General features: G+C 43.4%; 1 protein-coding gene across 1 annotated transcript in view; it reads right to left on the reverse strand.

The window, feature by feature from the left end:
* jak2b (Janus kinase 2b) overlaps window positions 1–13,423 on the reverse strand; it is a 76,610-nt gene that overhangs the window by 33,231 nt on the left and 29,956 nt on the right. Inside the window, exons 6-10 of the mRNA XM_061980400.1 lie at window positions 12,225–12,516; window positions 11,032–11,151; window positions 4,890–5,047; window positions 4,696–4,807; window positions 3,094–3,280 (exon numbers count right to left, since the gene is read on the reverse strand). Coding sequence (XP_061836384.1) covers window positions 3,094–3,280; window positions 4,696–4,807; window positions 4,890–5,047; window positions 11,032–11,151; window positions 12,225–12,516 — 869 coding nt within the window. The remainder of the gene's footprint in view (window positions 1–3,093; window positions 3,281–4,695; window positions 4,808–4,889; window positions 5,048–11,031; window positions 11,152–12,224; window positions 12,517–13,423) is intronic.

The raw sequence follows: 13,423 nt of genomic DNA on the forward strand, positions 1-13,423 counted from the left end.
CACACTGGAGTATAAGTCGCAAATTTATTTGATAAAATCAACACCAAGATTAGACATTTGAAAGGCAATTTAAAATAAATAAAGAATAGTGAACAACAGGCTGAATAAGTGTACGTTATATGAGGCATAAATAACCAACTGAGAACGTGCCTGGTAGAGATGCGCGGATAGGCAATTATTTCATCCGCAACCGCATCAGAAAGTCGTCAACCATCCGCCATCCACCCGATGTAACATTTGACCAGAACCGCATCCGCCCGCACCCGCCCGTTGTTATATATCTAATATAGACGATGCAAGGCATTAGTGAGGTTATTTGCCTGTTAAAGAAAGGAGACCGATCCAATGCAGCACAGGCATTCGCGTGCCACGCTGTCACGGCCCAGACGCACACCAGTGCGCAATCATATGGGAGCCGCGCTGAGCGCACCTCCAAGCGCGTCTCGCTGCCGGCGACGGCCGGGTATGGGCCCGAGGCTCCAGCGCCATCCATTTTCAGGGCTAGTTGATTCGGCAGGTGGGTTGTTACACACTCCTTAGCGGGTTCCGACTTACATGGCCACCGTCCTGCTGTCTATATCAACCAGGGTGAGCCCCACCCCTTTCGTGAGCGCACTGCGCGCGGAGTGACCCCTGTTACGCGCCCCCGGCAACAGGGGTGGCGGGCAGGTAAGCTGCGCGGGCGGAGCGCGCGGAGTGACCCCTGTTACGAGCCCCCGGCCACGGGGGTGGCGGGCAGGTAAGCTGCTTACCTGCTGCGCGTGACGCCGGCCGCGGCGAAGGCGGACGAGGCGGGGTGTCGGTGCGGTGGTGACCCTGGACGTGCGTCGGGCCCTTCTCGCGGATCGCCTCAGCTACGGCTCCCGGTGGGGCCCTCTCGGGGGAAGGGGCCTCGGTCCCGGTCCCCGGCGAGGCGTCCCTTCTCCGCTCCATAAAAGTGTCCATCTCTTTTTTTTTTTCTTCTGTTGTGGCATATGCTGCAGGTGCCTGCTCGTTTTTCGTATGTGGGTAACAACATTTAACTATGTATATATATTTCCGAATTGGTTTAACTGCCACCCGCCTGAATCTATTTAAAATCTATTTTTTATTTTTTTCAACCGCCCGACCCGACCCGCGGATAAAATCAATTTTTTTTTAAATTTCATCCGCCCGATCCGCGGATAATCCGCGGACTCCGCGGTTGTGCCCGCAAACCGCGCATCTCTAGTGCCTGGTATGTTAACGTAACATATTATGGTAAGAGTCATTCAAATAACTATAACATATAGAACATGCTATACGTTTACCAAACAATCTGTCACTCCTAATCGCTAAATCCCATGAAATCTTATACGTCTAGTCTCTTACGTGAATGAGCTAAATAATATTATTTGATATTTTACGGTAATGTGTTAATAATTTCACACATAAGTCGCTCCCCCGGGCAAACTATGAACAAAACTGTGACTTATAGTCGGAAAAATACGGTATATTGTTTTGTGAAAGAAGTTGGCCACTGTTGATAACAAATAAAAGATCCATACCAGATACAGTATAACAACAAATGAGTATGTTCACACTGCAAATGTCCCAAATAGGTCGTGAAACTAAATAATGGACAAATGAGTACAAAACAGTCGGTGGCGAGAATTACACGTTTTAAAACTCATGTCAACGTTCCACCACTCCAAGCTCCGACTCCTCGCCCACATGTTGATTAGAAAAGATGTCAAAGCAAGTGCTCACAAAATGCAAGAGCCACAATTCTTGCCCTTTTCCTCCTTAATCGCCTACACAAAATAACTTTTCTAAGAAAATTATGAATTAGCTCGCACAAAACCCTTGAAATTACCACAAATGCGACAGGATTGAACAACACACAAACAACTATATAAAAAAAATTAGATAATAAAAAAATTTGGCATCGTGTTCACTTTGAGTACAAGTGATGTTTTTAAATGTGCATGTGCTTACTTAGGCATGACCTCTTGTTTATACAGGACACTGGTATTGTCCATTCTACCTGTGCATAAAAGCTGCTGATAGGATGTCTTCATGACAACACTTCAGGATTCGATCTGTTGTTCTTGCCTGTGAAGTAATGTTGCGTAGCTCCGGCAACCGACATTGCTAATCAAGCAGACACAACGAGGCCTGCGAGGCTCAATCCCCGTCTTAAAATGTAAGTCGTTCCAAGTGGTTACGTGACGCTGGAGCCAACACAGTAGAAAACGGGCTAGAATTTGCCAGAAAAAAAAGCATACTTGATGATTACACTTTGATAAGCATGCTTTTTAGTTTTAAACAGTGGTTCATTCATGTCCTTATCTAGTGGAGACACATATCATGTGCCCTCACTGGGCACTTTATGAGGAGACGCCATCTAAAGAGACCCAATACAAGATCTGTATCCAACATTCTGCTTTTACGAGGCACATGATGCTCATTCATCTAATGTGTTTATTATTAGGATTCTAGTGTAATTGCATCACACTGACATCCGTTTTCATTGACGTCATTAAAAAAAACAAAAAAAAACGGCGTATATGCGTAACAGTGGTCAAACACTGGCGCGCAGTCCAGCCATGCACATGCCAAGTTCGAACCGACGACCCCTGAAAGCTAAGTCAAGCAGCACTAGCCAATGAGCTAAATGCCCCGGGCAGTCCACTCATTGTCTAGTGCAGCTCTTAAGGCTTTGTCAAGTGAGGTTTATACAATGTACGGTCTGTCACACTAGCTGGCATCCTTTACACTAATGTGTAAAAAAAAACAAAAAAATCTTGTATTGGATCTTAAGTTGTGGCTGTTGGGTGTTTATGCTGCCCTTTTTTTGCTGCAGCTGTTACATATACTGTACTATTGTACATGGTGATTGTGATTTGTTATATAAATATACTGTATATATAATATGTAAACATTACATATATTTATATTGCTACTTTGGTACATTTTAAGCCTACTTTATACCTTCTGTTTTTGCCCTCTTTTTGTGCCCTTGTGTGCATTATCCTTTCCATCCTTTGTAACTGAGCAGGAACAACTGAGTGGAACAATTTCCCTTGTGGATCATTAAAGTGTGTCTAAGTCTAAGTCTGGATGTGGATTTACCTTTGGATTTCGGCGGACAGCACTTGCTGAATTGGAAAATAAAGCTGTCAGAGCGCACGGTTTCCTTCTGGTAGCAGCTGAGCAGATCCTTCAGGCTGCTGAAGTTCCTTTTGGTTCCACTCAGGTTGTACTCCCCGCTGGCAGACCTGGTTATCTGGCAGTGCTTGTATTCTACAGCGTCGTACACCTGGAGGAGAACACAAGAGGGTGGCAGCGAAATGAGGCGAACTAATAACAATTTTTTAAAAAGCCTGCAGGGGTGTCAGCTAGATCAGTGGTTCTCAAACTTTTTTTCACCAAGCACCACCTCAGAAAAAACTAAGTACCACCATAATGACCAACATTGAAATAAGGTAGTGTAGTAGTCTTAAGTATTCATTAAAAACATGGCCTAGTTTTCATTTAACAAGTATTAACAAAATAAACAAGTTTATATTTTTGGCTACTGTAACACATACTTGCCAACCTTGAGACCTCCGATTTCGGGAGGTGGGGTGTGGGCGGGGGCGCGGTTGGGGGCGGGGGGCGTGGTTAAGAGGGGAGGAGTATATTTACAGCTAGAATTCACCAAGTCAAGTATTTCATTCATATATATATGTATATATATATATATATTATATATACGTATATGTATATATATAAATCTACATCCTGAAAATATGCAAACAAAACTGTATTTAGATAGTTGATACTTCAAACTTGCATAAATAAATCTTAAGGAATATAACATAACTTGGCTTCTGAGAGCTTCAAAATGTAATGAATAAAATGCTAAAGTTGTTGATAAACAAGCAATTATTTTAATAATTAAATATGGTCATTTTAAATGAATTATTATGATCATTTAAATTAATTATTTCAAATATGTTTATTTTAATGTATAATTCTATGGCTGGATGTAATAAGGAGTCAGAAAAAATACAAATAAAAATACAATTAATTTTGATGTTTTTAGCAAAATATAGTGAAAAAAAAATGTTTTTTTTTAAATTAATAAATATATTTATTTTTAGGTAAGATAAACATAATAATACAATTTATCTCTAGTCTGGATGATTTAGTTCTTGTCACCCTGTTGCCCTCCCGTCTCTTCCCCAAGGATGGCTCCATGAGCTGGGCAAACGCCTGGAGATACCCTACGTCAACAACGCGGTCGGAGGCCTGTCGGTGCGCAGCTCGTACATCACCGCCCTCTACTTCACCCTCAGCAGCCTGACCAGCGTCGGCTTTGGCAACGTGTGCGCCAACACGGACGCCGAGAAGATCTTCTCCATCTGCACTATGCTCATCGGTGATATGCCGGAAGCCTCGTATGGAATAACGTGATTGGGCAGGCACGCTGTTTATATCGTGGGAAAGTGGACGTGAAAAAAGGCTGTCCTCACTCAGGTCCGCATGGAGCTGGAGGGGGCGTGGCCTCCAGCTCCGGCTGAAAATCGGGAGATTTTCGGGAGAATATTTGTCCCGTGAGGTTTTCGGGAGAGGCGCTGAATTTCGGGAGTCTCCCGGAAAATTCGGGAGGGTTGGCAAGTATGCTGTAACATCACACACAGTTTTCTCTTAATTTCCTTCATTGACACACTTTCCTGTGCACGTGCGTACCTCAACAGGGAACGTCAGAAAGTACTTGTCGTAGTCCTTTGGACTACACCTTAAAATGTACAAGCCACGCTTGTTTGCAGATTTCTGAAGTCGGCTGATGGCAAACTCCATCCTGCAAGAAAACAAAACCTCAGCAGATGTAAGTACGAAAACATAGGGTCAGCTCCCCTAATGGGATTTCGGATACCACTTACGAGACTGGGCCGTGGCAATGAGAGGCGATGGCCTCCACCAGCCGAGGAGGCGCCACTTCTTTACAAAGGTAGTGGTGCGCATCTGTGGTGAGTCGATAGTGGCCGTCGATTAGGGACACAAAGGAGAGCGCTTCAGACAGACTGGAGAACTCCAACTCCTGGAAAACATAGTTACCTACTCAGTGGCCTAGTGGTTAGAGTGTTCGCCCTGAAATCGGTAGGTTGTGAGTTCAAACCCCGGCCGAGTCATACCAAAGACTACAAAAAATGGGACCCATTACCTCCCTGCTTGGCACTCAGCATCAAGGGTTAGAATTGAGGGTTAAATCACCAAAAATGATTCCCGGGCGTGGCAACGCTGCTGCCCACTGCTCCCCTCACCTCCCAGGGGTTGAACAAGGGGATGGGTCAAATGCAGAGGACAAATTTCACCACACCTAGTGTGTGTGTGACAATCATTGGTACTTTAATTTAATTCTTAATCTAATTTTTTAAAGCTATTTAAAGGCTTCTAAATAGTTTATAAGCTGAAAGTTAAAGGGAAACGGCACTTATTTTTTTTAAATGTTGCCTATCATCCCTTATGTAGGGACAAGAACACAAGTTTTTTTTCTTTAATGCATTCTAAGTCGTAAAATACGGCAAGTATGAGGTGGCTAACAAGACAGCTGATGGGAGTACACTATTCCACACATAAAGCCCTCAAACAGAATTTTTTTGTACTAAAAAACGCCAACAATACTTCATTTACATCTCAAGACGCGAATATTACCCAAGTATTCACAATATTGTTATTATAAGCGCAAACGCAGACTAACCATTTTGAGAACTAACTAGCTTATGCTGCTATATTTGACATTTTGAGCCGGTAAGCTGCTGCATTGTCTCCGAGTTGGTGAAAGTTATTTCTTATTAATAAATCATGCCTCTCACCTGTACAGTAGAAGGTTGCGGCCATAAATTGAGAAGTCGGTCAACTTTGACATTCAACTATGCACTTAAGATGTGACTTTAAGGTTTTACTACTTACGTATAAAATACTACACGGTCTCGCTCCATCCTATCTTGCTGATTGTATTGTACTATATGTCCCGGCAAGAAATCTGCCTTCAAAGAACTCCGGCTTATTAGTGATTCCCAGAGCCCCAAAAAAGTCTGCGGGCTATAGAGCGTTTTCTATTCGGGCTCCAGTACTCTGGAATGCCCTCCCGGTAACAGTTAGAGATGCTACCTCAGTAGAAGCCTTTAAGTCCCATCTTAAAACTCATTTGTATACTCTAGCCTTTAAATAGACCCCCTTTTAGACCAGTTAATCTGCCGTTTCTTTTCTGCTCTGCCCCCCTCTCCCTCGTGGAGGGGGGGGCACAGGTTCGGTGGCCACGGATGAAGCGCTGGCTGTCCAAAGTCAGGACCCGGGGTGGACCGCTCGTCTGTGCATCGGTTGGGGACGTCTCTGCACTGCTGACCTGTCTCCACTCGTGGTGGTGTCCTGCTGGCCCCACTATGGACTGGACTCTCACTATTATGTTAGATCCACTATGGACTGGACTCTCACAATATTATGCTCGATCCACTCGACGTCCATTGCACCGGTCGCCCAGGGGCGGGGTCCCCACATCTACGGTCCCCTCCAAGGTTTCTCATTGTCCCATTGGGTTGAGTTTTTCCTTGCCCCGATGTGGGATCTGAGCCGAGGATGTCGTTGAGGCTTGTGAAGCCCTTTGAGACACGTGTGATTTAGGGCTAAATAAGTAAACATTGATTGATTGATTGAACTTGTACCCCGGAGATGGCGAGAAAGAAACGAAAATACACTCGTTTGCGGCAAGTTTTTTTTTTTTAAACCTGCGCGAGGATTATGATTAATTCTTCATCTTAAAGGAAAGATATAAACATCTCATCAGTCGCCATCCCAGTGACAGTAGACATTGTACTGTAAGTGATTGTTTTATTATGTTGGTAGTTTGTATTTCTTGTTTAGCACTTAGAAATACTGCTACATGATGCTGACTGTTTCACTAACGCGTAATCTGTTTAGCACACAGCTTCTAAAACTTGTAGATTGTCCTTTTTATAATAAAGGGGAACATTATCACCAGACCTATGTAAGCGTCAATATATACCTTGATGTTGCAGAAAAAAGACCATATATTTTTTTAACCGATTTCCGAACTCTAAATGGGTGAATTTTGGCGAATTAAACACCTTTCTGTTATTCGCTCTCGGAGCGATGACGTCGCAACGTGACGTCACATCGGGAAGCAATCCACCATTTTCTCAAACACCGAGTCAAATCAGCTCTGTTATTTTCCGTTTTTTCGACTGTTTTCCGTACCTTGGAGACATCATGCCTCGTTGGTGTGTTGTCGGAGGGTGTAACAACACGAACAGGGCCGGATTCAAGTTGCACCAGTGGCCCAAAGATGCAAAAGTGGCAAGAAATTGGACGTTTGTTCCGCACACTTTACCGACGAAAGCTATGCTACGACAGAGATGGCAAGAATGTGTGGATATCCTGCGACACTCAAAGCAGATGCATTTCCAACGATAAAGTCAAAGAAATCTGCCGCCAGACCCCCAGGAAAAGAGAGCGGATGAGGGTATGTCTACAGAATATATTAATTGATGAAAACTGGGCTGTCTGCACTCTCAAAGTGCATGTTGTTGCCAAATGTATTTCATATGCTGTAAACCTAGTTCATAGTTGTTAGTTTCCTTTAATGCCAAACAAACACATACCAATCGTTGGTTAGAAGGCGATCGCCGAATTCGTCCTCGCTTTCTCCCGTGTCGCTGGTTGTCGTGTCGTTTTCGTCGGTTTCGCTTGCATACGGTTCAAACCGATATGGCTCAATAGCTTCAGTTTCTTCTTCAATTTCGTTTTCGCTACCTGCCTCCACACTACAACCATCCGTTTCAATACTTGCGTAATCTGTTGAATCGCTTAAGCCGCTGAAATCCGAGTCTGAATCCGAGCTAATGTCGCTATAGCTTGCTGTTCTTTCCGCCATGTTTGTTTGTGTTGGCATCACTATGTGACGTCACAGGAAAATGGACGGGTGTATATAACGATGGGTAAAATCAGGCACTTTAAAGCTTTTTTTAGGGATATTGCGTGATGGGTAAAATTTTGAAAAAAACTTTGAAAAATAAAATAAGCCACTGGGAACTGATTTTTAATGGTTTAAACCCTTCTGAAATTGTGATAATGTTCCCCTTTAAGGCTAAAAAGTATAAGGTTCTGGATCATCATTTGTCCCAAAGTATGTCATGAAGTCTGCCAAGAGTAGTAGTATAGTTGTCTCGTTCTTGTTTGTCACCTGAGTCGCCCGAGGATGATCCTCAGAAGCACTAGACTCGCTATTGGGAGGCTTTGAGGAGTTGCCAAGCCGACGATGATACCGCTGTCATCAGCGCTGGGCACCGTCGCCAGAGGCAGATTCTTGTTCCTCACCTCATCGATCGTCTTCACTTCACACTTTCCCGTCAGATGAAGCCACCTTCAGAGAGCAGGGTGGTGACCGGATCGGAAAACGGATGAGGTCGGTGAGGTCTTTCTTCGACAACGAGGACTCCTCTTGAGTGTTGGGCTTGCGGGATGTTAGGGAGATGAGATGGGGATGGTTGGATGAGGGGAGGGGGGCATCTCCTACGGATGATTGCATGGCAAGTTGATCGATCGAGTTGGTTAGTGTTGTTGTTGAAGGGGAAAGCCAACTTTGTGATACGTCAGTGAAATAATACATCGCCGTACGCTTAAAATAATAAATAATGATTAATGGGTTATACTTGTATAGCGCTTTTCTACCTTCAAGGTACTCAAAGCGCTTTGACACTATTTCCACATTCACCCATTCACACACACATTCACACACTGATGGCGGGAGCTGCCATGCAAGGCGCTAACCAGCAGCCATCAGGAGCAATGGGTGAAGTGTCTTGCCCAAGGACACAACGGACGTGACTAGGATGGTAGAAGGTGGGGATTGAACCCCAGTAACCAGCAACCCTGGCACGGCCACTCTACCAACTTCGCCACGCCGTCCCAAAATGAGCAAAATGTGTACGTGTTATTGTAAATGTGTCTGTTACTACATTATATATATACTTACAGTGTGTATATAAAACGATGGAGGAGGTTGGATGTTTTTTAGAGCACATTATAGGCGGAATAGAGCAACTTCCATTAACTCTATAGCTAGCTAAACAGATTTTTACAACCGTTTATTCACGAGTTAAAATGCATTAAAAAAATAAATACATATCGTATTTTTCAGAGTATAAGTCGCTCCGGAGTACAAGTCGCACCGGCCAAAAATGCATAATAAAGAAGGAAAAAAACATATATAAGTCGCACTGGAGTATAAAGCGCATTTTTGGGGGAAATTTATTTGATAAAACCCAACACCAAGAATAGACATTTGAAAGGCAATTTAAAATAAAGAATAGTGAACAACAGGCTGAATAAGTGTACGTTATATGAGGCATAAATAACCAACTGAGAACGTGCCTGGTATGTTAACGTAACATATTATGGTAAGAGTCATTCAAATAACTATAACATATAGAACATGCTATAAGTTTACCAAACAATCTGTCACTCCTAATCGCTAAATCCCATGAAATCTTATACTTCTCGTCTCTTACGTGAATGAGCTAAATAATATTTTTTGATATTTTACGGTAATGTGTTAATAATTTCACACATAAGTCACTCCTGAGTATAAGTCGCACCCTCGGCCAAACTATGAAAAAAACTGCGACTTATAGTCCGAAAAATACGGTATGTGTTCCTGTCTTATATAAGGATTGTGCAGGATAGACAAAATAAAAAAGTGCTGTTCCCCCGTTAACCACACTGGATTTTTATATAATTTGCAATTATTCCTTGGTTGAAATCGGGCTAATGTATGAATGAAATGTTTTCCACGACTGCTACGTTCCACGTAGTTGTGGTTTGTTTGTTTTGTGTTTCTTCTTCTTTTGTTTGTACAGGTCACACTCAATCACTGCCTCTGCTGCCAATCAACCGGTTCCTGTTCCCAGCTGCTCCTCATTTCACCTGTTGATCAGCCGGCCAATCCCAGTCCACCATTCATCCTCCTATGCTGCTTAAAACCACCTGCTCACCACTGGATGAGGTGGATTCTTTTTCTGACATGTTGTGTGGAGCTTTGATAGACGCTACTTTGCCTTGGACGCTACTTTGTTTTGTAATCATTTTTGTTAAGCTCTTTGCTAAACTTGTGCCACCTGTTTTTTTGTCTTCCTTTTTGTTTTACCTTTCAACTTTTGTAAGTATCTGCAGCCCAGTCTTGGGAAAGGTTAGACGGAGGCCTCTAGACACTACGCACATAGGATTTATTTGTGTATAGAGACACCAGGCTTAGTGGTGGCTGTCACCCTTGTATGTTTTGGACCCCCTCTTTGGCTAAAGTAGGTAGGTAGGTTTTTGGTTTATGCTAATTAAATAGCTTTAGTCAGTCAGCTTACCTTTCTTTTTTAGAGGTGTATTTTGATATGTTTTGTTCATTTCTTTGACAGCACCTGTATTCCCAAGCTAGGCTAGTGTTGAGTCTTGTTGTAACCTCCCCCCCATGGTTAGTTTTCAATAACACTAGTTTTTGTTTTCAATTCTTGGCTTCGGTGTCTTTAATTTACAACTCATTTGGTTTATACACTTTCATGTTGCGTTCCCCTACGATCCCTAGACTCTGAGCCATCTGGGAACGTAACAACGACTCATTTCTGAGACAATTTTCGACACAGTTTGATGTGCAGAGTCGATAATTGTCTGCAACATTTTGCTTGGAGCAGCTGGTAGAGAATACTACTCCCCGATAATGCTCCCCTTCCTCGTCTCTCGTGCCATTCAATGGCCGTAAAACCACAGAAGGTCTGTTTAGTTCTTTAGTTAGTTAAAAATGTAAACATCACGCAGGAATTATGGGAAATGTAGCGTTTCACGGAGTCTGCTCTGCCCAGGGTACGTTCGAGTCTGCACTGCACCAAACCGTGATTATGGTGTACCCTTACAAACCTAGCACATTATATGCTTAACGGCGGCGTAACTTCTACCTGGCATTATTGTTCAATTTGGCACTTGAATAACGCCCGGATGGTTTTAAAAAGAGGAAATTACCAGGATCTTGCCATCTTGCTTATTGATGGTGACCAGGCGGCTCTCAGACGTGGCTTCCTTGTTGGCCTGTTTGATGCCAATGTCCACAACTTCAGGAAAGTCACACAGCGTCTGCAGCTCCTGCAAAAGAATACAGGGAAGAACTCTGAATGCTTCCATTTATTCCGACTTTTACAGGAAACGGGTGTGTGGCCTTAGCGGAGGTTTCTCCTAAGCTGTGTCTCCCATTAGATATTTGTACTACATAGTAACTGAACAATTAACACATATAGTCATACTTGCCAACCTTGAGACCTCCGAGCCCGGGATTGAACCCAAGAATACTCAGGACCTTTGTATTGTGAGGCAGATGCACTAACCCCTCTTCCACCGTGCCGCCCTATATATATATATATATATATACTGTACACATATATACATATATATATATATATACTGTATATACAAGAAATACTTGACTTTCAGTGAATTCTAGCTATAAATATATATTTATTTTATTATATATATATATATATATATATATAAATAAAATAAATACTTGAATTTCAGTGTTCATTTATTTACACATATACACACACATAACACTCATCTACTCATTGTTGAGTTAAGGGTTGAATTGTTCATCCTTGTTCTATTCTCTGTCACTATTTTTCTAACCATGCTGAACACCCTCTCTGATGATGCATTGCTGTGTGGCACGCACAAAAGTGCTTTCATCAAATGCACTAGATAGCAGTATTGTCCTGTCTAAGAGTGTCACAACATTGCTGTTTACGGCAGACGAACTGCTTTACGGTAGACGAAAACGTGACTGCTGTTGTTGTGTTGTTGCTGGGAGGACGTTAATGAAACTGCCTAACAATAAACCCACATAAGAAACCAAGAACTCGCCCTCGATCATTCTACAGTTATAACGTGATTAGGCAGGTACGCTGTTTATATTGTGGGAAAGCGGACTCAGGTCCGCATGGACCTGAGTCCGCCTGAATTTCGGGAGAAAATTTGTCCCGGAAGGTTTTCGGGAGAGGCGCTGAATTTCGGGAGTCTCCCGGAAAATCCGGGAGGGTTGGCAAGTATGCATATAGTGTATATATGATATAATATTTCTTTAATTAACAGAACTCACAACCAATCTTTACCAGGAATGCTTGCTTAATACGCGTGAGCGGCGTATGAGTGCGTGCTGCACCAACCTGGTCGGAATCTTTCAGCTTCTCCCGGCACCACTGGATGCCGGTGTCCGCCGCCACCAGGATGATGAGCTGCCCGCTGGATGCCTCCCGGACCTTGAAGGTCTCCGTGTAGAAGGCCTTCTCCAGGGACTCCATGCAGATGAGGTATTTGAGCTTGAGGTCACGCACCGTGGTGCGGCACTGACCAAACTGCTGGATGAAGCGCTTGAAGCGAAAGCGGATGCGTTTGCGCGTCAGGAAGTTGCAGTCCTCGATCTGCGCTCGCATGTCCTTGGGCAAGAAGGACTTGTAGCTAGAGGGGAGAGCAGGATAGAAGTTATAGTCCTCATGCAATATGTACTTTGTCATGATGTAAGAGTGGCATGTGTCACTTTTCCTTTTATTCATGCACATGATACCACCGCACCTGACCCACCCTGCGAGCTGTGTGTGTGCATAAAAAAGGGAGGGAAAGGGCTTTGCTACACATCTTAAAGTAAAGCCCAGACCTCTGCCAACTAGCTGTCAGTAGGTTACAGACATGGGAGAGAATTGGTAAAATATAGAGATGTCCGATAATGGCTTTTTTGCAGATATCCGATATTCTCCAATTCTTAATTACCGATTCCGATATCAACCGATACCGATATATACAGTCGTGGAATTAACACATTATTATGCCTAATTTTGTTGTGATGCCCCGCTGGATGCATTAAACAATGTAACAAGGTTTTCCAAAATAAATCAACTCAAGTTATGGAAAAAAATGCCAACATGGCACTGCCATATTTATTATTGAAGTCACAAAGTGCATTATTTTGTTTAACATGCCTCAAAACAGCAGCTTGGAATTTGGGACATGCTCTCCCTGAGCGAGCATGAGGAGGTTGAGGTGGGCGGGGTTGAGGTGGGGGGGAAGCGGGGGGTGTATATTGTAGCGTCCCGGAAGAGTTAGTGCTGCAATGGCTTCTGGGTATTTGTTCTGTTGTGTTTGTTGTGTTACGGTGCGGATGTTCTCCCGAAATGTGTTTGTCATTCTTGTTTGGTGTGGGTTCACAGTGTGGCGCATATTTGTAACTGTGTTAAAGTTGTTTATACGGCCACCCTCAGTGTGACCTGTATGGCTGTTGACCAAGTATGCATTGCATGTACTTGTGTGTGTGAAAAGCCGTAGATATTATGTGACTGGGCCGGCACGCAAAGGCAGTGCCTTTAAGGTT

Source organism: Nerophis lumbriciformis, linkage group LG20 (assembly GCF_033978685.3).
Source record: "Nerophis lumbriciformis linkage group LG20, RoL_Nlum_v2.1, whole genome shotgun sequence".
NCBI classification, from domain to species: Eukaryota; Metazoa; Chordata; class Actinopteri; order Syngnathiformes; family Syngnathidae; genus Nerophis; species Nerophis lumbriciformis.